Below are 26859 nucleotides of genomic sequence, written 5' to 3'. Positions count from 1 at the left end.
GTCAATGCCATACATCAAATAAAAATCCTTTGAAAGTCCAATTTATAATGATATAACAAATTTCATCGCTAAATTCAGATAGATTATGATAATAATAGGTATAATTATAAGGTTGGTGTTTCAAGAATTAAAATTAAAAAAATATATTAATTAGTTGATAACATACTTGTAGACAATATTTGGGTTATGAATTTGATCGGAATTCAAAATATTTTTTTTAAATAACATCGATTTTATATATAAAAAAATTAATTAGTTCAAAATTTGGTTTTAATTAGATCATGTGTTTTGTTAATCAAAATGCAAATTAACCTGAGTATTTTTATCAAATTAATTAAATTTTTTTATTTTTATTTTTCTGACACATTGTGTCAGAAAGAGTTTTATAACAATTGTTGATACTTGATTATGAAATGCCACCTTATTTTTTTCCCTGCTCTGTGAAGATTTCCACCAAAGCATGCGTTATTTTTTCCCTTTGAGAAAGAACCATCCAAGTTTGGAAACTGAAAATAACATGTAATAAATCCAGCAGTGCCACCCCACCCTTCTTATTTTCTTTTATCAACTCTTTGCTAGTCATAAATCCATCTTTAAATATGCAGTGTCAGCTCATTTCATTTTGTGCTGCGTCATTGTTAGCATTGGCAATTTGGTATCCTCTAAACACAACCATTTCTCTCTGAATTCTTGGTCAGGTTAGTGCACTTCATAGCTGCTGATTCTTCTTCTTCTTCTTCTTCTTTTCTTTTTCTTGTTAAAAATGCTAACTGGTCATGGTAAGTGCCATTGGAATGTTGGAATGAGCTGATCTAGATCTGTTTATTTTCTCTATGTTCAACTACATTGTGTGGTGCTGGTTTTCCTTCTCCTCTTTTTGTCTAGCAAACTTTTTTTTGACTTGCTTTTGCAAACTTATAGAGATGAAAGAGAAAGGAAAACATCAAATGTAACACTGTTTTTCCTTAAAAAAGGACAAGCTGTAGTGTACTCTGAAACGGGATTTTGATCATCTGGGGATTTAGCAGATTGTGTATGGTATTTCATCCCTGCTATTTATGCATGCTATTTCTTTTCTATTGTCATTACAAAGATTTGGTGACTTGGGTTTTATGGATTTGGGAATCTTAATTACCTGGATTTTGAAATGCTGGTTTTGATTTCCTCAATTAGCAAGTTTTTCTGCTCATACTGTGGATTTGTATTGGTTTGCCGTTGAAGGATTTGTGATCGTAATTTGAGATATAATCAACGATGGGATTTTGATTTGATTCTTGCAGGAATTTAGAGAATTTTGTTAAGAAGAAGAAAAAAAACATGGAGTTTTCCATGATTATTATGTTTAGTAGCACGCTGTTGTTTTTGTGCACTCCAGTAGCATATGCTCAAACGGCAGCCAGTCCTCCAGCACCGACCCCAACCCCAACTCCGTCGTCATCACCAGCACCAGCACCAGCACCAACACCTCCTTACGTTAGCCTCACTGATTTGCTCTCTGTTGCTGGCCCATTCGACACCTTCCTTAGCTACCTTGAATCCACTAAGGTCGTTGACACCTTCCAAAACCAAGCCAACAACACTGACGAAGGCATTACCATGTTCGTCCCAAAAGATGATGCCTTCAAGAATCTTAAGAAGCCTTCTTTGTCAAACCTAACTCAAGACCAGCTGAAGCAACTCATTCTTTTCCATGCCTTGCCGCACTATTACTCCTTGGCTGATTTCAAGAACCTTAGCCAAGTGAGCCCTGTTAGCACGTTTGCTGGTGCAGGCGGATATGCTTTGAATTTCACAGATGTGTCTGGGACCGTGCACCTCGATTCAGGATGGTCAAAAACAAAAGTTAGCAGTAGTGTGCATTCAACTGATCCCGTTGCAGTTTATCAAGTTGACAAAGTCCTCCTTCCTGAGGCGATATTTGGTACTGATATACCTCCAGCCCCGGCCCCGGCCCCTGAAACCAGCCTTGCTGCAGATTCTCCATCATCTGACGGGACTGGAGATGGGAGCGCTCCAGGGATTTCCCCTCCAAATTCTTCTTACAGGATCTTTGGTGTAGATATTTGGAGTCAATTGGTTTTGGCACTCATAGGTGTGCTGGTCGTGTTCTTGTAGGGGAGGAGTTCCTTGATGTGTATTATTCTATGTGAAGAGGCTACATCTGGATTTTGCCATTTGCTTTGATTTAAAACCATTTTTTGATCATATTTTCCATTCAATTTATGCATGTGGGCATGAGTTTTTATTTCCATCCGAAGTAGAGTATCATCTTCTTGATTCATAGTTTATTTTGAGCCAATTAGTAATTATGATGTTCTTATCATGTCTGGAACTTTATGGCCCCAAGTGTTTGCAGAAGTGAGAAGAGGCTGAGAAGTATATGACATTGCATTTTTGAGGTGAAAAATGATTGCTCACCGGTAGATGCTGGAAACTTTATAATATTTCTAAGGCACCAACCACCATTAACAGAAATACTGCTCTCGCATTTGATATCGTGGTCTAATAAGGGAAGGGACTTGTTCTTTTCTTCTGTACCTGGCTTCGATCTTCTTTGTATGTGCCTGTTATTTTTACAGGTCTTATTTGTTTATTGGACTTGGAGGATGTTCAGTGAATTCAGAAATTAATCGTAATGTACGTAAACTGGCTCGGATATATAAAGTTATATAAAAAAAATACTACAGTTGCAAAGCTTAAACTCTTGAAATTTGGTACGCTGTCAAGTTATGATACCTGGATCTTCTTGGATGTGAGAAGATCCCTAATCCATAGACCGAGAAAACATAAATCCTGTTAATGGTAGAGACCAAATTGATCAATGCTGGAGTATTCAAGACTCCATCGGACTTCCTTTTCTAATGCTAAAAAACACGAGGCCAACACACTCATTGATCCTCGAAAATGGACCACCCATTATGCCACCACCCACAACAAATAATTTCACGGGGGTGGCAAAGGGTCACCAAAAAAGGTAAAAGGATAGCCTAGCGTGGCCATGTCTATCACTTTTCGAGTACCATGATATATATATATAATCGGGCGGGCAACCTTCTCCCTTTGCATGATTATATATATATATATATATATATATAAAAACACCATGCAATTATTATTAAAACTCAAATCTTGATTTTTGAAAGAAAATAAATTTAGTCAAAGATGTTTTATTTTTTTGGATCAATCAAGTTGATTCTCCCAACTAGCTATCTAAATTTCATTTTAAATCGACTCTTGAGTCAAATTTTAAAATTATTATAATAATAATTTTTATTTATGCGTTAACTCAGGTCAACTTGTGTTAAACCTCTCGACCCATGACTTAGACATTGTCCTAGTTAACTCTCGAATCGAGTATTAAAACTATAATAATAATAATTGTTATTCTTACATTTACCTTAGTTAACCCTTATGATCCATGACTTGGATTTCGCTCTGGGTTTACTATCAAATAAAATTTTAAAATTTTTATAATAATTATTTTTTTTTTTTTTATTAACTTTCCTAACACATAACTTGAATGTTAACCTGGTTATACCTTGAGTCAGGTTTTATTTAAAACTCCATTGGACTTCTTTTTCTAATGCTAAAAAACATGAGGCCACACACTTATTAATCGTATATGGACCACCCATTATGCCACCACCTACAACAAATAATTTCACGGGGGTGGCAAAGGGTCACCAAAAAAGGTAAAAGGATAGCCTAGCGTGACCATGTCTATCACTTTTCGAGTACCATGATATATAATCGGGCGGGCAAACTTCTCCCTTTGCATATATATATATAAAACTCAAATCTTGATTTTTAAAAGAAAACTACGAACACACAACCTCTAAAGTAAATCCTCTTATTAAGATGACATTTGATTACAGATATAGGATAGAAGATACAAAAACAATGAAAATAGAGAACATAAAATAATATATATATATATATATATATAATTGTATTTAGTGGTAACGTATAAAAAAAATTATTATTTTTGTATCAATTATAATAAATAAGACATAATAAAATATTAAAAAATTATTTTACCTTTAGTTTATATTGTTGTAAGACTTGCATATTTTAATATATATATACACACACACACACTTTAATTTATATTGAGTGTTGAAATTAATAATATTATAAAATCAAGAGCGGCCTGATTGGTTGACCTAAACCTAAACTAGTCCATGTTTAAAAATAAATAAAGGAAAGATTGACTCGATCTGACTTAATAAAAAATCTAGATCAATCCGGGATAAAACAAGGGTTAAAAACCCATTAAATTTTTTGAAAAAACAAATTTGATCAAAATAATTTTTCTTTAATTATTTCTCATTTTTTTGGGTCAGTTGGGTCGACCCTCTTGACCACTGATCTAAACCTTGTCTTAGATCGACTCTTGAGTCAGGTTTTAAAATTATGATAATAATCATTTTTATCTATGCAATAACTCAGGTTAATCTGTGTTGATCCTCTCAACTCGTGATTTGGGCATTACCTTGGTTAACCCTCAAGTCAGGTATTAAAACTATGATAATAACAATTTTTATCCTTACATTGACCTAGTTGACCCTCATAATTGATGGCCTAGGTCTTATTTCGAGTTGACCCTCAAATCAAGTTTTAAAACTTTAATAATAATCATTTTTGTCTTATGTTGATTTTCCTAACACATAACCTGAGCCTTATCATGATTTGATCGACCCTTGAGTCGGGTTTTAAAACTATAATAATAACTATTTTTATTTTTATATTGACTCGAGTCAACACGACTCGTGACCCAGACCTCACCTAGTGACCCAAGATTTGCTTTGGATCGACTCCCGAGTTAGATTTTAAAACTATAATAATAATATGTTTTATCCTTATATATCTTAGTTAGATAATTTTGAGATTGAAAGTTTTTTACAAGGATATATTAGAAATAAAACTAAATAAATATTATCTATAAAGATATGTTCTTTTTGTACCTTCCATTCTGAAAATATAAAAATTCATTTTAAGATTATCTTAAAAATAAATTTATTTTTATATCTCTATTTTTTTAATCAAATATATTTTTGTTTCTACTAACTTGGTTTTTTTTTTATCTGAAGAATAGTAATCAATCGCTACCTCATATTACAAAGTAAATATTCATAGATCTGCTGCTGCTAATGCGCAAAAAGTTTCTTAAATCAAATATTCATAGCCATGGGAACATAGAGTTGAAGGATATCTCTATATGATATGCTTACAGAATCACATCAGACCCGACCCCTTCTCTCATTTATGGAACATCTGGTCAAGAATAAATCTAGACCCAAAAACAATACTATTTATAGATATATAAAATATTGAGCCCTTAATCCAAAATGGCCTATTAGCTCAGTTGGTTAGAGCGTCGTGCTAATAACGCGAAGGTCGCAGGTTCGAAACCTGCATGGGCCAGCATTTTTTTTTAAGAAAAACACTGTTCACAAATATTCATATATTTGGCACGTGCGGTTCGAAACCTGCATGGGCCAGCGTCGAATGATTTTTCCAAATATGTTAAAAAAAAAAAAAAGATGTTTGAATCTACTCTTTTAATTAGTTATATGTTTCTTTTCTTATTATAAATTATGAAACTGAAAGTTTTCAGTTTTCTCTGTAAATTTTTTATGTGTTTGCTTAATTAATTAGGATCAAGAGCATGAATTTAGAAGTATATTGCATAGTGAGATTTGATAATTGATGTTTTGAAAATTATTTTTGATTTATTTTTAATAAAAAAGAAAGTCTTCAATGAAGTACATCACTACCCTTTAATCCTGCAAATTATAGCTGCAACATAAGCCTGCAATCAGGAACAAGAGATAACACTCTGCCTTGAATTATACAGAGTACATCAAGGCTGCAATTGTGGTTATTATTTATTGAAACAACTATGTAATATAGAAACCACAGTTATAGTAGCTATCCAAGAACAACCGCTATAGTTTCAATGAGAAACCTGTTCTTGCAAAATTAAACAATGATAGTGTATATAAATTTATCAAGCAATGTATGAAAACTATGGGAGAATAATAATAGAATATCAAAAGTACTTATCAAGTGCTCTTTCCTCTTCTATATTGAAGAAATCTTATGCTATATTTAGACTTCACTAAATAGAGTTTCGTTTACTTTAGACTTCAAACATAGACGAAGAAGGTTTGAGAGTTTTTGAGAGAGTTTCCTTGCTTGAAGATCTTATTTTAAAGAAAAATTTTTATCTCAAAGAATTTTTTTTTTTTTTTATCTATGATAAGGCTCAGATTTATAGAGGCTCTAAGGTTAAATTTCATGTGTAAACCTTTCATTGATCAACAAATATATAAAGGTTCATTCATTTTTCATGTCATTTATTTATTTTTTTATGTAAAAATAAAATAAAAATAACACATGGAGAAATTTGATTGGTAGAAGATTTTTGTTTTTACACTCCCTCAAGACAAGTTCACTTACATTTAAAAATAAGTAAAAATGTCTCGAATATATGGTTGAAAGGGTTTTATACTTTAAATATATTTTTTTTTGTCTAAAATTTAATTTGATCATATTAAATTTTCACAATAAATAAATTTATTTTTATTGTGAAAAAAAAAATATAATAGGCAAAATTTGAAATATAAAGACTAATTTTAATTGATATTTATCAAATCAAATAATAGAATCAAAGTTCAATATCCCATTTAAAATAATTACGGATTTTAAGGATCAAATAAATTGTATCTTTATACATGAATAATAAACAACAGCTTTGACCAAAATGTAAAACTTTAAATTTTTTTTTTTTATCTAAAATGACCAACATGTACAATTATGAAAATTATAGAAAATATTAAATTTTTACCAACCCCATTCATGATTTTAAACGGTAAGTAAACTGATTTTTCTTTCTTACAGCTCTGTCTAACGCTGGAAGAACAGCTAGTAGGAAGAGGAAAAGAAAAATCCGTAATGGGATCCGACTTTGCATCAGAGAATAGGGATTTTTTTTTTTTTTTTTAAACAGGAAAAAGCTTACACGTTTCCAAAACCCTGGATAACAAACTTCATATTAGAAATTGATTTTCCATATTCAGCCATTAGAGCGCCTGCTGCGAAGAACACTCCAAGGCCTGTCACATCGTCCCTACCCAATGATTCACCAAGATCTACTGGCTTTTCCGGTAGCAACATCTGGCGAGTGCCCGTGAAACTTTGAATGCCCGTTCAGAATCCATGTCTTTGCTTGTGAATCAGTCCCCGTGCCTGGGGCTGGAACATCCCTGTGAGTTCCAATATGGTCACAGGTTTCTTTCCTGTTCACAGCCAATCCCACCTCTTACTTCAGCTGTAATTCATGGTCTCGAATTTCGATGTGCAGGTCGTGCTAAATTTGGATGTGAGATACCCTTCCAATTTTGAAAGAAAGAACTTCTCAATAATTAAGGCTCCGTTTATTTGTAGAAAAGTAAATTTTTTTTGGAAAGTGAATTCCAAAAAAGTATTTTCCGATATTTGATAGTGTTATGGAAAATGAACTGGAAAACACTTTTTAGTGTTTGTTTGTGTTATGGAAAATGAACTGGAAAATAATTTATTAATGAATTAATTTTTTTTTCAAATTTATCTAATATATATAAAATATTTAATATAAAATATTTAATCACTTACAATAAAAAAAAATAAAAAATAAAATGTATAATGATGAATTTTTTTTTATTATATCCTATATTCATACAATTAAGGGTTTAATTGGAGAATTGATAAGTTTTGAGACTTAATTGAGCTTGGAATTAATTTAATTAATCCAATTAAGGGTTTAATTGGAGAATCGATAAGTTTTGAGACTTAATTAAGCTTGGAATTAATTTAATTAATCCAATTAAGAGTTTAATTGGAGAATCGATAATTTTTTAGACTTAATTGGACTTGGATTTAATTAAATTAATTAAAGCAGGGACTTAATTGAAGAACTATTAAAGTTTGGGGTCAAAATTGCACAATTAAAATCCAAGGACTACATTGAAATTTTCACGCAAATACAGGGGGCCAATTACAATTTAACCAGGAGCTTAATTACAAAACTGTTAAAACTTCAAGGGCCAAACTGAAAATAACCATTAAACACCAAAAACAGTGCCGTTTCTAGACACTGTTCATCTTCCTCAACCGTTCAGCCGCCCGCCGCCACCATTACACCTGCAATCAATGGATGAAATGACATTGTTCTTTGGCTATAAAAGCCAGAGAACGAAAGACCACAGAAGAGGATCACAGAAACGAAAGGGTGGGGGAGGAGAAAATAAACGGGCTTTTCGTTCCTCTGTTTCTTCTCAAGGAAACAGAGGAGGTGAAGAAAAAAAGCAACGAAGGAGAGGAGAGCAGAACCAAAAGAGAGGGAGAGACTAAACCCAGACACAAAAAAACCAGTGAAACGGGGGGGGGGAGAGGAGAAAATAAACTGACTTTCGTTGCTCTGTTTCTTCTCAAGGAAACAGAGAAGATTAAAGAAAAAAAAGCAACAAATAGAGGGAGGGAGATTATACAGAGGAGAGAGCAAACTTTGGCCAGCCACTGCACCTTCATAATCGCCGTCTTCCAGGCTAGTGTTAGCTGCGACTCCAGAGGCAAAAAAAAGGAAAAAAAAGGAAATGAACGGATTATTTGGTTTTGATGAAATAAAATAGAAAGAGAGATTGTAGTATTTGGGAAAATGAACAGAGAAAAAAAAAGGAAAGTGTTTTCCTTTCTTTAACAGAAGGAAAACATTTTCCTTTCAAAGCATTGTTTTCTTAAGTTTGACTGGAATTTAGATTCCGTTGACTGCTTTTCCAAATGGTTACCAAACATGAGAAAATAAGAAAAGTGAATTCCAGGAATTCATTTTCCTGCAAACAAACACGCTTTAAAAGAAAATTGAAAAGCAAATAAATCGTACATGTTCTTCTCAAACTTCTGTTTTTCCCCGATTTGAGGTTCTTATGAGGGTCACTTGACTGTCACATGACTCTCGGCAAGTTTAACATGGCAACTTGCCTATAATTTCTATAAACAATTAAGGTAGTTTGATGAACTGTCTATAAATATAAAGAATATACAATCAAATTCGTACATATAATTTGCCATTTTGATACAACATAGGATCTACAAATTAAGTCTCCTTATTTGTTTGCAAAAAGAAACGGTTTTTTGATCTTTATAATATTTTAATTGTTCATTTGGTAATTCACATGAACCTTCCAATAAAAAATTTCTAAATTCTTATTTAAAAAAAAAAAAATTCCTATACCTTGAATGTTAGCTCTAATTTTATATTTATATAATTTTTCTATCTAACAAACAACCTCTAAAAAATAAGATACATAGCTTACTATTTATAGAGAAATTTGAGAAATCTTATAAATTGATAAAATATTATTTATATATTAATTCATGATAATTTTAGAAATTAACTCAATCAAATTCTCACTTGATATTTTTAGATCTAGAAATATAATTTATGTATTAATTATATTATAGTTCTTAATTTCTAATATATATTTTAAGCAAATCATACTTAATTAAATCATCCCAATTTAATTTCTGATTAATGGTTCTTAATATGTGTGTGACTCATTAGGTTCTTAATATGTTGGACCAAAAATAAATTATATTTTTAATTAAATAGAATTAAATAAATTAATAATTTAATTTATTATCAATTAAAAAATTAATTAATTTTTATTTAAAGATCAGTTACATCGTCTAGTAAGGTGTTATGATCTCTCAAATATTAAAAAATTCATTAATGGCTTGACTTTAAAATTCATATGACCGGCTTTTTAGTGTAAATAATAACCTTTTATCAATAATATTTTGATTTAATATTAAATTATTAAATATGACTGTCATGTTAAATCATGTTTATTCTCTATATGATAATCATTAATCGTTTGAATAAGATTTCAAATTCTTTTCAAATTTCATTTCATATTTATCAAATATTTCATAATCAATACTATTTAAAAAGAAAAAAAAAATATATATATATATATATATATATATTTTTTAATTTATCCAAGATAATGAATCCTTTTTTATCACCCAAATAATCATCTTAAAGTTTGTTATACCTAAAATTACTCATAAATTCTCTTTTGTTCACTAAGTATCATCTTAGAGTTCATGGTTTCCCTAATCCACCTGGTGTCCCGCAAGGAAACTGCAGAAGTGTACCGGAGGGAATCAGAGCGCCAGTCACTGGCGAGCAGAGAGAAGGCTGTTCTGGTTATGGCGACAGCAGGGGTTAGGAGAGTGACCATTGGAAACATTCCCGTGGGAATCTGAATGGGATGCAAAATAAGGGAAGAAGCAGTACTGTGGTAGTCTTAATGGGAGAACATGATAAAGCTATAACATTGGAGTATGATGATATGTCCGTCGACATGGATACATCTCCGATCAATTCCCCAAATAATTGCACTGACCTGCGTAACAATTTGGAGACCAAACCACCGGAACCCCATTATGCTAGTGGAATGGTGCTCTCGAGAACTGAGTATGGGAGTTTAAACAGTTGTTCTTACTGTCATAATTGTTTAATGGGAACGCCATTGCCGTTTACAGTAGCAGCTTCCACGCCTCTCATCGGGCTGAATATTATATAACCTAGCTCTTTTGTCTCTTCTCCTTCAACGGAAGGAGGTTGTGTTCACTTTCACAAAATATATAGGTTGATCGAGTTGGGTTAAGTCTGAATCTATCAATAAGATTATAGAACACGTAAAATACTTATTTATTCAGGTCGATATCCATTAAGTTCAGATTAAACTATATAATCCCTAAAAACACATGCGATCCTTTATGCACTTGCCTTCCATTGTCACTGCCATTTTATTCTTAACAGTTGGATAATAACATTAGTGAACTTCACCTTGGGTTGAGCACAAGAGTCCGTGATTCAAGGGAACAAAAGAATCTCCGACAACATGAGAACTCAAAATTGCAGGGGCGGTAAGAAAGCCAGCAATATGTGGCTTGCATTGATTTAAATGCTTGCGTCAAAACAAGCCCAAATTTACATCCAGCCACCTTCAACAACATCCTTGCTTGCAAACAATACACTCTCTTTACTGTCCTTCCCTTGCAGAGAGAAGGTGGAATTCATAAAATATTCTCCTCGGGGGCAACAAACACCTCTTCTAGGATTGTGTTATATATACACCGATTCAGATCAAGTTGTTAAAAGCAGTGCTATTTGTCATCATCCATTTTGACTGAGTTTAGTCTTCTCAATCTTTGATCCAGCTCTGCCATTACTGCTGGTTCCTGCTTCTTCCTTTCCTTTGATATAGTGTTGGTTGTCATAGAACCTATCTTATCAAATGCCACCTGCAAGATTTTTTATATTTTATTGAATGGGGGGAGATTACATTCAAAGTTCTAGGTTATAATGAATGAATTCGATGATGGCATTACAGAACAAGATAGGACAAGAAGATGGGAATAGATCCAGATGGAACAAGATAGGACAAGAAGATGGGAATAGATCCAGATGGAGGCAAAATAATACTGAAAGCAATTTTATGATCATAGCCTGAGAAACTAATAATAAATCCAGTGGGTTGTTTGACAAGTTAAGTAGGATAAAAATTAAGAGAAGCCCCATCATTCTTTGACTATTAATTAAAACTTGGACTTATGGTTTATAATCCACCACCCTCCCCAAATTACGTTCTATAACATGTTCTGACTCGTTCTCCTTCTACTCCTTTCCCTCGTCAAAGTAAAAAAACGTGCTTTGAAACAATCAATTGAAAACTATAGGGAGGCTGGCTTAAACTATCTTACCGTCAGTAGTTCATCAGGATCAAAGAGGTGATGTGTTGTTTTCTGTAATATGTTAATAACATCACCAACATGGTGAGTTAGAAGCAACTCCTCTTCCTTCATCTGCAATCACAAATCTTAACTTATTATTATTATTATATTAATTGATGTTCATGAAACTTCTAAGCTTGTTTAAAGAAATTCAAACAGCATTTGCAAAAGCATTAGCACCTTGAAAATAGCCAAAGCGACATGAAACAGAACCTTTGCCCCCTCATAGAAGAGGACGTCCCACACCCGCAGAGTTGTCTGGAAAGTAGAGGCACAAGGGAAAATTTGTTAGTCATCAGAGAAAACATCAGGGTCATTATACTCGGGAAAGTGTGTATGCGCCAGATAGAAAGTGAGTGAGAAAGAGAGATGATCCAACCTCTGAAGGCAAGCTCTTAGAGAAGAGGCATAGGAACCATTCAGTGGCAACAAGGGAGACATCAAACTCTAGTTCTTCCAAATGAGCAGCTATTCTGCATTGTTTTTGTTCCCAATTTCTTAGCAAATTGAGAACAATTAAAACGCCAGACTAGCTAGTTCATAAGAAGGAAAATACCTTGGGCACTTTTTAACAAGCAAATCCTGGAAAACTCTTTGTTCAACATGGCACCCTGACAAATTATTTGTGTAGCAGTCATTCACTAAGACATTCTCCAGAAGAACTGCCAGCATCCAAAAAGCATCTTCCTCTGTTTTCATCACAAGCAACAACAGTGCTGCGACATAATTTAAGCCCTGTTCCAAAGATAATTAGAGTTATCGTTTATAAATTACAATTTATTTAATTAAGAATTAAATAATGGCAACCTAGGAAATTAAATCATGACCAATTTAAAAACGAAATCAGTAACTGCCTAGCTGGTAGACACCTATTAGCACCATTTTTTGGTTCCTTAAATGAACTGTCCAAGAAGATATATACACTATCCAGCCATTCATATTGAAACAATATTTCCAGCATGGAAATATAAATGGAGATATTTCCTAGATGACAAGGAAACCATTTATGTTTTACAAAGTGGTGCAAAGAATATCTGGGCAATATCATACAATGTTGTCATGAATAATTTGAAAACAGATGAATATGATAATACACAAAGTATCAAGAAAACCACGAGCAAATAGTACCTATCAGGATTGATTTGATCTAGAAGCTCTACTCATAGGGAAACAAAACAAACACAGACCAACCATAAAGAGTAGAGGTCGAGGCTATCAGCTCATTACACTGCCAAGTAATAGAGCAAGGTGCAGACAGAATTTGACTATGATACAATAAGTCAGGATATAACTCTGGATTTGCTAAACAGAACAATAATGTTAGGATTCACCTTGCTCTGTTGCCAAACCATATGGAAGAATTCCAGGCTAAGCTCATGCAGTTATGCTTCCAAATGTACAGAAAATAATGGAAGGGCACTATTACCGACCATTCGAAGTGTGCAAGATGAAACATGGAAGAGTTTTTGAATTACTTCATTTGACATTCTCAGTAATTGCAAAATTGCACCTTTCATGATTAGCCCCATAGAGAACCTACCTGGCAATAGCCAACATCTGAATCACGAAAAGAATATCCAACAAGAACTCGTCGGAGTGTAGCATGGCCCTCTTGAGTGTCCAACCATGGATGACCAGGAAAGGTCCGTGGCAGGTCCTGGAAACAAAAACCAATTAACAAAGTGAAGAAAGAAAATTGATAGCAATATGAACAACACCTGCAAGGAATATTATTGGGAAACAGTCCAATAATTTTGCTGCTGTGAAGACCAGGTAACTGAAGCTTGAACAAAAAAATCAAAAAAAATGAAGCAATGACTAGATCCCTTGTATGGAAAATTTACACAATCATTACTCTACTTGATATCCAGCATTGTACAAATTTTTTGGTCTCTAAGATGCACAGCAATTAGGTACTTAAATAAACAGTCTTCAAAAGTTTTTTTTTCGTTCATCTAAAAGGTTCTTAACCCTCTCCCCCCAACCCAATTCAATGTGTTCAGTCAGCAACTTGTCTTGCACAAGAGACAGCAAAATGTCTTGCACAATAAACATCAAAGAAGCACATAGACCAAGATTGTTTGATGAACACAGTATAAAATCATCCATCATAGAGTAATTGGTTGGAACAATGGATTCTTAAAATTTGAGTTTGAAAATCGCAACAGAAAATAATGCCAAATTGAAAAGGATGGGGGTACAGGTTTTGTAATTCAAGATACTCATGGTCATTTGGTTTTTTCTAAAGCTGTCTATTGTTCTTCTGTTGCTAGTTCCAAAGACGTGGAGGCTATGGCTATGAAGGCAGCTATAAGCTGGATAAAGGATGGCTGGACTGATATGGGATGGAGTCAGATTGCGTAGAGGTGGCAAACGTGATTGTGCAAGGCTTTTGGTCCTGGGAAATTGAAGCCATTGTTCATGATATTTTGCAGCCAAGCAACTACACAAATTCCTCTTCTTTGAACACGTGAGATGGAATTGTAATCATGCTGCACGTGCTGTTGGTAAACAAGTTTCTAGGAGCACACCTGTGTTTACCTGTACTAGTAATGTTCCACCATGCTTATTAAGCATCTTATGAACATCAAAATTTGAATGAACCATCGACTGGTTTTGTTATCAATAATCTGCTCCGATCAGTTATGAAAAAAATAAATACCAAATAACACGATTGCATTTGCTTTTTCTCTACTCTCGATGGCACAAAAAAATCACCAAGTTCAATCGGAACAAGGATCTTAAAAAAACATTTTATCATCTCATGCATCAACACTCATCCAAATCAATCCTACAAATCTAAACAAGAACTTTCAGTGTTTGATGAATATAAAGATGCAAACAACTACCTTTTCAAAACAAATTTGACCCCTCAACAGAGCTCGTCATATAGCAAGTAGATCTGAAAAATCAGGGTTTAAGCAGGACAGCAAAAAAAAAAAATCACATCATGGCCACAACCATCATTGCAATTCAAAATAATCCAAGGGATTCACACCAGGTAGTCAAGCCAAAGTAACCAACAAATCCAATATCATATTTTGACAATCAAAAACAGCAGAAAATCGTCCAAGCCCGTCACACCAAACCCCATAATTTTTCAATCAAAATAAACGCAGAAAACCAATCCAAATTATATAAAAACCCGCTTTGGCATATTGCAAGATAACATAAATTAAGACTCACATGATCAATCTGCTTTGTAGCTGCTGTAACCTTCCCTTCAACAGCCTTAGTCAAATCATTGTAGTAACTCTCAGGCACCGTAGACTTCTTCTTTGCAGCACCAGAGAGCGAAAACCAAACCTTAGGCCTAAGCACAGGGGGTATCCCCTTCCTTATAAGCCTCTTCAAAGTGATTGCATTGGTTAAAGTTGACAATTTGAGAGAAGATTTGAGTGCAATTCCTTCAGTTATTGAAGAAACATGTGGCAGCAGATACCAATTAGCACCTTTACTAGCTTCCAGAGCCCACCAAACCCTCCCTTGTTGCCTCACTTTCTCTCTAACCTCATTCAATATATTAACATCATCGACATTCCCCTCCACAGCGAACCCATAAAGGTCTTGGAATTTGACCATTAAGTTTGCCCTTCTGGAATGGATGCTTGGCCTCAATATTTGCATTTGAGGTTGGAATCCTATGGAAAATTCCCTTTTGCTATGTGTATGGTACATTTTATATATATGTTTGTTTGTTTGTTTGATAGATCAACAAAGCAAAGATAACCAGAGAAGTGGTGACAGAGGTAGGAAGAAGGAGGCTCTGCTTTTCTCTTTTGCTTTTATCAAATGTGAAAAGGCCACAAATGGCTTGGAAACATAAAGAAATGGTCAATTTTGAATCTTAAATTGAATAGGCTTCAGATGAGTAGTGGGGAAATGGAAGACCGCTTTGTGTCATTCATTCATAAATAATAAATAATAATAATAATAATAATAATAAAAGCTTAGAACTTCAGCCAAATAAATAATTTAAAAACCCAAATTTCATATAGGAAAACAAAGAAAGGTTTAAACTTTTCAATCACTAGATAAAAAGAAACCACAAGAGGGACCAAGAAAGAAAAGCACAGTTTCGTTCGGACAGAACCCACAAAACAGATCTTCCTGGTGAGAGATATGCAGAGAGATAGGAAGGGATGATGACGGTTGAAGAGTTTGCTGGGTTTTCTTCCTGTCTTTCTAGAAAAACCAAAAAATGGAAGGATTTGAAAGAAAAAAAGACCCGATTATTCCGGTTAATCAAGGCTTTAACGGGAAAATAAAACACGGGAGGGATTTATTTAACGGGAAAATAGGTGGTGGACTCTCTCCCTGAGGTGTAGGAGAAGAAATGGAATCTTTTATGAACTGTCCGCTTGGAATTGCGGCGAAACTGAGGGTAGTAAAATTTAAAATTGTTTTTTAATTAATTTTTTTTTTATATATGGTGATATGATAATATAAAAAAATAAATTTTAAAAAAAATAAAAAATTATTAATTTAATATATTATTAAATAAAAAATATTCTAAAAAAACAATCAATTCTTATATTATCATCAAATTTTTTGAAAGTGAGGAGCAGGGACGAAACTGCAACTGTTCATTAGTTTTGAGGGTCTGCTTAGTAACTTTGTTTCTATTAAAATAACATTTTTGTTAGAACGTTCCCAAAGTTCAAATCAATTCCTCAAGCATGCTAGATCTTTCAGAAAAGTACTGCTATTCTTACAAAATGTCCACTCCTAGTCCTTATCTGTCTTGTGTTGTTTCACTTTCCAGCTTCAGGGGTGAGTAAAAAATATAGAAAACAAAAAAAATCAAGAAAAAAATAACTTGGAAAAATCAAACCGAGAAAAAAAATCAATTAAAATTTTGAAAAAATCGACCGGTTCGGTTTGGTATCGGTTTTAGACTTATAAAACCAAACCGAAACCCGGAAAAAAACCGAGCCAAACCGGAAAAAATAGAACCAAACCGGTTTTTTCCCTAAAAAACCGAACCGAACGAATCGAAACCGACCGGTTCGAACCGGTTTCGGTTCGGTTTTTTTTTTTTTTTAATTTCAGTTTGGTTATTTTTTTTGATAAAAATCAAACCGAACCGAATTTGCTCACCCCTATCAAGCTTATATGTGTGGGAGCCTTTTCACACGTGTTCCCTCTCCTTTTGGTCATTTTTAGGGTAAACTTCTGTTTTTCTTTTATAATTTCATCAATTTTCCACTTTTACCTTTATGGTTTAAAGCTTTTCAATATTACTCCAAGTTTCTACACTCCCTCTAATCATTAAATTGCATACTTTTAAAATTTTACTTTTGATTTTTTTAGGTTTCCAATTGTTTTTGTAACATGTTATTTAAGAGGAATAAATAGAGAAAGTACGAAGAAAATAAAATAAAAATATGAATGAGTTAAGGGCTGTTTTGGCATGTCATTGTTTTCAATTTTTTTTTTTTTTTGGCTTTCAGTAAATGAAAACTATAATAAGTTTTGAAAACTTTTAAAATAAAAAAATAGTTTTCTAAACTTATTTTTACACAATTAATCTATAATTTAAAATATAGATAGTGATCCGAATGAAATTAAATTCTAACACTAATATAATTAATAATTATATTCAAAAAGCATGGAGAAACAAATTGAAATAAAGTTAAGATTGTTTTTAATGATTGGGTTGGAATTAAATAAGAGGTATCCACGAGTTAGATCTAGATTATGTTTCAAAATATTAGAGATTAGATTAGATTTGAGTTTGAATTAGAATAGAGTCTCTCAAAAACTAAAATAAAAAATAAGTCTGAAATATCTAAAAAAAATAAATTTAAAAATCTCTTAAATTAAAATCAACAAGATAAAATAATCGGATTTTATAAAAAATATAATTATACTCCACAATTTTGGATAACATGTGTATTAAATTCAAGTATCTAATGAAAACAAAGTATAGTTTTTTCAAAAAAAATCTAACCTAACAAGCTTTTTTATTTTTGAAAAAACAAAAAACGAAAATGATTATCAAAATGATCCCTTAAGTTTTTGTTAGTTGGTTTATAGTAAAAGGTGAAATGTTGAGAAATTTTAGACTATAATAATATAATAAAAACTTTGATTAAACTACGTGGAAAAAAATATAATTTACTCTAAGTGCTTGTTTGGCACTTGCTAAAAATTTTCAAATTTTTTTTTTGTTAAAATTAAGTGTGGTTTGTATTTCTGATGCTAAGGTTTTTCATGTACCCACGAGTTTGTAATATTGACAAGTGGAAATTAACAGGGTTTTGGGGGTCAAATGGGCCGGCTTCTAACAAGGAAATGGGCCTGTCTAGCGGTGGGTCCCACCCGGGAGGATCGTCCGAGAAAAGGATATAATAATCCTCGAAGGAAAAAAATAAAGGAGAATAGTAAAAAGGGTATGCTTGGTTTGCTTGCACTTCACCTTTAATTAATTAATTAATTAATTAATGTGTATACATATACATACATACATACATACATACATACATACATACAGAGTCCCTCCAACCACCACACACACTTCAAGAGGTATCTGTGTGGATTGTGGAGGTTCTGACACGTATAAAGTTATCATATAAGCTTGCTAGCCCCGTTTTAATCTAGTTGAAGGGTTCATTCGTGACAAATTCAATTTGGTAAGGGATATCCATGAAATCCATTAAAACTTATGCATTTATAGAGCTTGGAAGCTAAGTAATAAAGTTTTTATAGCGGATAGTTAGTTTGCATTCCTAGCCACCCAGAAGGTGATTGATAGAATGATAATAATTATTTTTTAAAGTATTTATTATTTAAATATTTATTAAAATAATATATTTTTTATTTTTTTTAAAAATTATTTTTATATTAGTATATTAAAAATATATAAAAATAAATTTTAAATAAAAAATATAAGTATTTAAAAAACATCATTTTAAACATAAATAACATTGAACTATGCTGCATAGCTAGTTTTAATAGAATTTCTTTGGTTTTTATGGGTGTTTTTTTTTGGGATATTTGGTGTTTTGTAATAAATTTCAATGAAGTTGTAAAATTTTGATATTTTATGGGGTATTTAAGAGTATGATAGCGAAAAAATATTTTTCACTCGAAAATTTATCAAAATAATATATTTTCATTTTTAAAAAATTGTTTTTGATATCAGCGTGTTAAAATAATATAAAAACATTAAAAAAATACTAATTTGAAATAAAAATAAAAATAAAAATAATTTTTTATTTTTTTTAAATATGTTTGTAATGGTAATTGACAAGTATGAGCAGTGGAGCACCCCACAATCATTCAGTGGTCCCTCAACTACTCTATTTCGTGGAGATCCATGTTGAGATGTTTGGATAAATTATGGTGTTGACCTCACGGAAGTGGCAAGCAACTATCCATGCTACCATGTTTTCGCAGATCTTGGGGGGGTGCCCTACCGACACACCATTCTATTAATTATCAAAGAAAGTGACGGTTTATTAAATTCAAGAGTGAATTCACTGCAATTTGTAATTGTAATCATCACCAGACTATTGAATTCTCTACTCCAGATTCATGGTTACTGTCCTTTCTCGTTTATATTATTGTTAGACATGGACCCACCAAGTTTCCTTTTCTTTTCATAAAAATACAAGATCGTATCTGAATTATGAAGAGTATAGCTAAAGTAAATTCAGTTTTTTTAAAGAGTATTTAAAAATATAATAATAGTTGTATTAATATATCAAGAAAATTTAAAAACATGAAAAAAATTTAAGCAAAAACATATTTAATTCATTAAATACTTTTTATGAATATCAACTATCATAGGTTATTCCAAGCTCTTCAATCATTTGATAAACAAAAATATTCTTTGATAAATAATTATTATGAATCAGATTCAATAGAATTTGATCAGTTTTTTTTTTTTTATTAAGGTAGAGAACTGAACCAAAATTTTTTTTTTTTTTTTATCATCAATTGAATAACTATTCGCAACATCAATCCCATCATCATTCATGTTTTTTTTTTTTATTAATGAATAAATTTTTTTATTTTATTTGTATGATTTAGATATCTCATATTCCTAAAAAAAAAATGATATGATTCAGTATGATACTTATAAGATAAATGAGATTTATGTTCAAATATTTTTTAAAAACATATTGATTTGACCCGGTAAACAAGCCACCATTCCATAGCATGTTGCTGCCGTTTCCAAACACTGCTAATCAAGTGCTACTCCTGGTATGGTTTATTTATAAATCGTAGAATAATTGCATAGAAATTATTCTATATTGGGAGTGGTAAAAACGAAACCGCTATTTGGGAAAAGTTACTCTTGCATGTAAAGTCATTAGTTTGAAATTTTTATGTCGGAGGTTAATAATTAACCCTTTATTAATTTTGAAGGCTTTTTTTAATATAAAATGTCTTTTTTAAAATCAGTTAAATTAAAGGAGACCTTTAAAATTTTCATTCACTGAAATCCACACCAGCCCCGCCTCTCTTATTTTTACATTTCAAAAATATTTTAAAAAAATTTAAATTTTTTTTATTTTTTTATTTAAAATAATATTTTTTTATATTTTCAAATCATTTTGATGTATTAATATTAAAAATAATTTTTTTATTTAAAAAAATATTTTAATGTATTTTCAAATAAAAAACAATCAAAACAACACTTCCAAATAGACCCAAACAAATATACTTGGACCTTCAAAACTTAAAAAAAAGACTATCAATATAGTTTACCATAATGCATGAATGAAAGCAAGTGTTAACGGGAGAGAGAGAGAGAGAAATTAAAAGGTACTGAAAATCGAAGAAAGTAAAAAAATATATTAAAAATAATTAAATAAATGAAATGCATATGTGGGGTTAATTATTGTTTATAGTAGCTACATGACCCTATTTATATTGTTACAAGAAATTAGGGTCTTACATAACCTCTTAAACATGTGCTTTATATAAAAAGCTATATGTTTTCTTTACCACAGTGCATAAATGAAAATAAGTGTTTAAAAAGAAGAACAGCATGGACATTATAAATTTTCCTTCCGACATCCAAATTTATTAATTTAATATCTCTTACATTATATTTATATTATAAAATTAGAACAAAAAACCCTTCAAATATAGAATAAATTTCTCTTTTAACTCTCTAATATATAATTAACAACAGCTTGGACAATGATCTTTGGGAGTACTGACATTGTTAAATTGTCCGGCTGTCTTCGGTTCAGACTAGTTAGCTTATTTGAGTTAGAGAGTAATGGTTGTAGTTATTTTTTAAAATATATTATTATTTATAAATATATTAAAATAATATTTTTTAAATATTTTTTTTATTTTTTAAAAATTATTTTGAATATCAGTACAATGATCTAAAAATATCAAATTTATTAATTTAAAATAAAAAATATAAAAAAATATAAATTTTTTAAAAATATTTTTAAAATGTAAAAACAAAACCATAACAAATAATAAATTATCTTTTAATGAGTCACTTTTGACTCTGGTTTCGGGTGGTTGCAACTTGCACAACGTGGGATTATAATACAAGTCTATAATCCTAACGTGACCAAGTGTATGATAGGCCTTCTGCAATTTGAAAACACAACGGGTAAGTATGATCTTAGACAAATTATATGCATGCTCAAAATTTAATATCTTCATTACCTGCCTCCTTGGACCCTCGACCCTATCAAACTTTTGAATATATATATATATATATATATATATATATATATATTAACCAAACATATTCAAGTGCTTTAATATTTTCCAGATTACACAAATCAAAGTTCATTTAACTGCTCAAAACCTGGTTAGAAACACTAATTCTTATTATGATCAGTTCATTTTATATAGTTTAGCTAGATCATTCATATGAGCTGTGTTATATTAGTTTTCTTTAACATAAAAAATTATCTAAACACTACTAATATATTTTTTAAAAATATAAATTAATCATGAACTCGAAATATAATATATATTGAACAAGAACTTTTGTAAATATCAATAAGGTGACACATTAGGTTATATTTTTAAAAAAATAAAAATAAGACAATGACATATTTGATTGATTACAATTTAAGTTATGATATCAGGATACATTACATAAAAAAAAAATTATGAAGCTCGACATCTAATAAATATAATGTTACAGGTTGAAATAGAGGGAAAAAAAAACTAAATTCATGAAATCGGTATATAACCCAACATTAAAGAAAAATATAAAGCATAATTGCCAAAACAATTTAATATTAAAGGATAAAAAAAAAATTAAGTTGTTTAATGGTAAAATTAAAAAAAAAAACAAAAAATAACAGTATTCTAATAAATAAATAAAACATTCGAGAAGCATATTTATGTTATTTAAGGTTTTGTACACCTTATAAGTAGACTGATAAAGAGAGAGAGAAAAAAAGGTTGATTTTTTTTTTTTTTTTTTGGTCAATCAATAAATAAAAGTTATAGATAGCTAATTTGGACATATTTTGAGCTTTTATAAAGTTATGGATTTATATGTTCCAGCCTGCACACATTCCTTGTTAGCACTGGGGCTGTCATTTGTCTAGATTTGGGCGCTCTTATTGAACATGTTATTTTCCGAACACATCTTCATCAAAGCCCATACAATATTACCTTCTATAGTTCTATACTGATTCTATGTGGAGCTTCACAATGACATAGTGAAGAGTGTTTTTTTTTTTTTTAGCAACTTTTTTTTTCCTTTTATTTTCTTTATTTTTTATTTTAATTTAGTTTTTCATTTTAATTTTATCAAACTTTTTGTCAATAACAATCAACATTATCTTTAAACTGACCAAGTCGTCTAGATCATATCGTGATAACTTTCACATTGTTTAATTTCAAATTTGATCTACACAAGAAGGTTAAGATGTTTTTTAATATAATATTTTTTTCAATTTCATCCTTAATTTTTTTTTAAGGTGTAACCTGGGTTGCATTTAGATTGACCAAGTTGACTAGATCACATCAAGACAACTCCTACAAGATTTAATTTTAAACTCAGACTAAACAAGAAGACAAATTAAGAAGTTTCAAGGTTGAAGTTTCCTTATATTTTTTTTTCCAATTCAGCCCTCATTTTTTCTTATAATTTCATCCTTCTTTTTCTCAATTTCATCCCCCTTTTTTTTTTTTTTTATAGTTATCTAAGTTGTTTTTGAACCTATTAAGTCGACTGGATCACATCAAGACAACTTCTATATAGTTTAATTTTAAACCTGAGTTAAGTAAGGAGTTAGGCTGAAAGTTTTTGTTGTTGTCAATTTCATCCTTAATTTTTTTTACAGATTGACTAGGTTGCTTTTGGATCAGTCAAGTTGACTAAGTCATGTTAGAATAACTCTTATACGGTTTAATTTTAAATCAAGAGGTAAGGAGCTAGATCAAGAGGTATCAAGGTTATGCTTCTTCTTCTTCTTTTTCTTTCAATTCAACCCCTTTTTTTCTTTCAATTTTGTCATTTTTTTTCTTAACTTTCATCCTTAAACTTTTTTTTGTAAGCAATTCTCTAAGTTACCTTTAGATTGACTAAGTTAATTGGACCAAGTCACGAGAGTCTCACATGATTTATTTTTAAACCTAAGGTATGCAAGGAGTCTAGTCGAGATGTTTTTTATGTTAATTTCATCATTTTTTTTTTTCTTAATTTTATAATCAAATTTTTTTTAGAAGTTGGTCTTGTTTTTTTTTTTTTACCAATTAAGTTGAATGATTCACGTTGAAGCAATTCCTATATAATTTAATTTTAAATCCAAGTTGGGTAAGGAGTTGGATCAAGAGGTTTCAAGGTTGATCTGTTAGATATAATTTAATAATAATATCAAATAGTTCTTTACAACCTGAATACCTTTTATTTTATTTTAAAAAAATATGAATCTCACTCGCAGTATAAGGCATACAAACTAGTATGCAACAAAAGAGGCATATATTTATAGACTCATTAGTAAAAAGAAAAAGAGGTAGTAGACGAGAAAGTAGAAATAAAAAAGGCTTTCCATATAAAAAAGGAAAGAGAAGGCAAGTCCTTATACTAAGCATTTGGGTCATAAAAAAAATAGATATTGCTAATAATTTTTCTATTGAAAAAAAAAATCATGTGAGAGTTGACTCAATGTGATATAGTTGACTTTACAGATCTAAAAACAACCCGAACAACTCGTAAAAATATAGTTTGACTAAAAAAATATCTCATGATGACATCTTTTTTTTAATATTATGATAAAAACATATTGGATTGCATGGGTCAACCTGTGTTCACATGTCAAATTCATGATCCGAGTTATGATACTTGGATAATCTTATAAAAAGCAAATTTAAACAAATTATAAAGCCTAATTCTCAATCAACCCAATGTTGAAGGATGAAATTGAAAAAAAAATTAATTAAAAAAATGACCTAAAATAACAACTCAATTTAACATGTTAAACCCATAACCCGGGTCATAAGACTGAGATAATTTTAAAGAAATCAAATCTAAACAAATAACAAAGTTCAATTTCCAATTGATCCCAATGTTGAAAAATAAAATTAAAAAAAATAAATCAATTAAAAAAAACATAAAAAAAAATAACATGAGTCAATTCACAAAACATATAACTCAGGTCATGAGACCAAAATATCATAATAGAAAGAAAATTAAAAAAAAAATGACTTGATTTAACATATCAAATCCATAATTCTACTCAAGAAACTAAGATAACCTCATAAAAAATAAATTAAAAATAAATTATAAAGCTTAGTTTCCAATTGACTCTATTAGGCCTAATGTTTAATGATGGAATTTATAAAAATAAAATTAAAAAAAAATAACAAAAAAAACCAAGTCAACCCAAGTTAACTCGTTAAGTACTATTCTTGAGTCATGAGGTTAGGATAACCTAATAAAAGCAAACCAAAACAAATCATGAAGTCTAATTCTCAATCAAATACAATATTAATTGATGAAATTGAAAAAAATAAAATCAATTAAAAAAAAGAGTCAATTGGGTTAACACGCAAAACTCATGACCCAAGTCTTAAGACAGGGACAAACCAATAAAAAATCAAATTCAAAGTTGAAGGATTTGTGACCCATGTCATAAGACTGAGAAAACCTCTTAGAAAAAAAAAATAACTCAATTTAACCGGGGTTAAAATACCAAAACCCGCTAACCTGATCATGAAACCAAAATCTCTACAAAGAAAGCAAATCAAAGAGTTTATGAAACTAAATTCCCAACTGATCCAATATTTAATGATGAAATAGGAAAAAAATTCAATTAAAAAGGGATACAAAAATAATTCGAGTTAACTCGGGTTAACCTGTTAAACGTTATTCCTGAGTTATGAGGATGAAATAACCTAATAAGATAAGAGGGGAATAAGAGTTGCCACCTAGTATTATGGTCACTGATAAATTTAATGGTTTGTGAGAGTCCCGGGTAAGGGGACTGATTTTACAAAGGAAAGATGAATTATCCCCAATACACCCTACCTATGGTAAACTACTTTGTTATTTGTTCTAAGTTGTGTTTCTATTAATTAATCTATCTAAGGTTTAATAAAATTCATTCTCAATAAAGAAATCCTTATCTTATCACGTTAAAACATAACTATTTTAAAGCCTAGAAAAGTATGTCTAAGATTTAAGAAAAATCCTCTTTAGTAAGAAAATTCTTATTTTATTAAGTTAAAACCTAACATTTCTAAAGCTCAAGAAATAAAAAGATTTTTATATGAATTTTTGGCCAAATTTTAAACACATAAAAAAATATCTTTCACATAGACCAAATGTAGCAAAACTAGGGGCATACAGAGATTATAAATCATGCAAGGATTATTAGTGCTCATTTGGTAACATGGCTGCGGGTGAACTTCACCCATAACCACATTAATAAACGTTTGGTAACCAAAATAAAAGTGCTTTCAGTGGGTAGGACCCACATGGCATCACAGGTTTCGGAGAAGCAGCATTTTGTTGTTTCTCGTCTGGGAAGAACATCAACAGTAGAGCATGGCTCCACTGTTCAGTGAATAGTGGAGTCCATGCTTCCACTTGTAGCACTGTCACTAAAGTGAATGGTTTTTTTAAAAAAAAAAAATTTGAAAAAACCAGTGCGAGTGAACACTGCACTGTTCACATGAAAAGTTTGGGTTTTTTTTTTTTAAAAAAAAATCAGTGCAATTAATTGATTTCACTCGCACTTATCCACGTGAACATGAACAATTTTTTTTTTGTTTGTTAAAAAAAAGTACTTTAAGGTGAATTAAATTTACTCATACTATAATCTCAATTTTATTCCTGCTAATATTTTACCTTATTTTATTGCATGCTCAAAAAATCATGAAAATTGTAGTTCTTGTTGAATGAATTTTGTACGTAATGAAATTGTAATTTTTTTTAAAAAAATTGAGTTTTACTCGAAAAACTAGTATTTAATATTATTTAATAACACTACATAAATTAAAAGGATATCGCATGATGACATAACATTTGTGGAATTTGATAGCAATTCCAATTATGTTCTTGCCGGGTCCAACCTAATTAAAAAAAATACAGTTTTTATTTTTATTTTAATTGTGTTTTATTAAAAATATTAGAAGGAGATCAGTTGATGACGTAACAAAAAATTCAGTTTTTGCTGCTGCATGCTTAAGAAACCATGAAAAATATAGTCATTGTTGGATAGATTTCGTATATGATGACATTGTTTATAGTTTAATGGAATAATAAAAAAATATTTGATATCAATCTTGTTTATTTCATGATGTAATAATAGTAGTTAAATCTAGAATATTTAAATTAAAAATATTTTAAATTATTTTATAACCTCAATTTGAAAAGCATTTTTTTTTAACCAAACACATTAAACTACTTTTTATTCAACCTCAATTTCAACCATAGTTTTAACCAAACATATATTTTTTCAAACCAACCTTAACTAAAAGTATTTTTTATAAAATAATTTTTTTTAAAAACAACAACAACCGCAATACCAAAGGTACCCCTTAATCTAGCACTTATTCACTTTAATT

At 30.7% G+C, this 26859-nt stretch overlaps 2 protein-coding genes and 1 non-coding gene across 3 annotated transcripts; 2 read left to right on the top strand and 1 right to left on the bottom strand.

The window, feature by feature from the left end:
• Positions 1-539: 539 nt before the first annotated feature.
• LOC118044165 (fasciclin-like arabinogalactan protein 7) lies at positions 540-2251 on the top strand. Its single transcript, XM_035052353.2, has 2 exons — positions 540-698; positions 1281-2251. The coding sequence occupies exon 2, from the start codon at positions 1318-1320 to the stop codon at positions 2113-2115; it is 798 nt and encodes a 265-aa protein (XP_034908244.1). The 5' UTR covers positions 540-698; positions 1281-1317; the 3' UTR covers positions 2116-2251.
• A 3099-nt stretch (positions 2252-5350) lies between these two features.
• On the top strand, positions 5351-5424 carry TRNAI-AAU (transfer RNA isoleucine (anticodon AAU)). The gene has a single exon. It is a non-coding gene; the product is annotated as a tRNA-Ile (tRNA).
• Positions 5425-10742: 5318 nt separating this feature from the next.
• Positions 10743-16221, bottom strand: LOC118044167 (uncharacterized). Its single transcript, XM_035052354.2, has 7 exons — positions 15031-16221; positions 13385-13501; positions 12401-12579; positions 12224-12317; positions 12025-12102; positions 11815-11916; positions 10743-11355 (listed from the first exon to the last, which is right to left on the bottom strand). Exons 1-7 carry the CDS (start codon positions 15520-15522, stop codon positions 11218-11220), a joined length of 1200 nt encoding a protein of 399 aa, XP_034908245.1. The 5' UTR covers positions 15523-16221; the 3' UTR covers positions 10743-11217.
• Between the last annotated feature and the right edge of the window lie 10638 nt (positions 16222-26859).

Source organism: Populus alba, chromosome 2 (assembly GCF_005239225.2).
Source record: "Populus alba chromosome 2, ASM523922v2, whole genome shotgun sequence".
NCBI lineage: Eukaryota > Viridiplantae > Streptophyta > Magnoliopsida > Malpighiales > Salicaceae > Populus > Populus alba.
The sequence above is the reverse complement of the archived record's forward strand: the minus strand, read 5'-3'. Positions and strand labels throughout refer to the sequence as shown.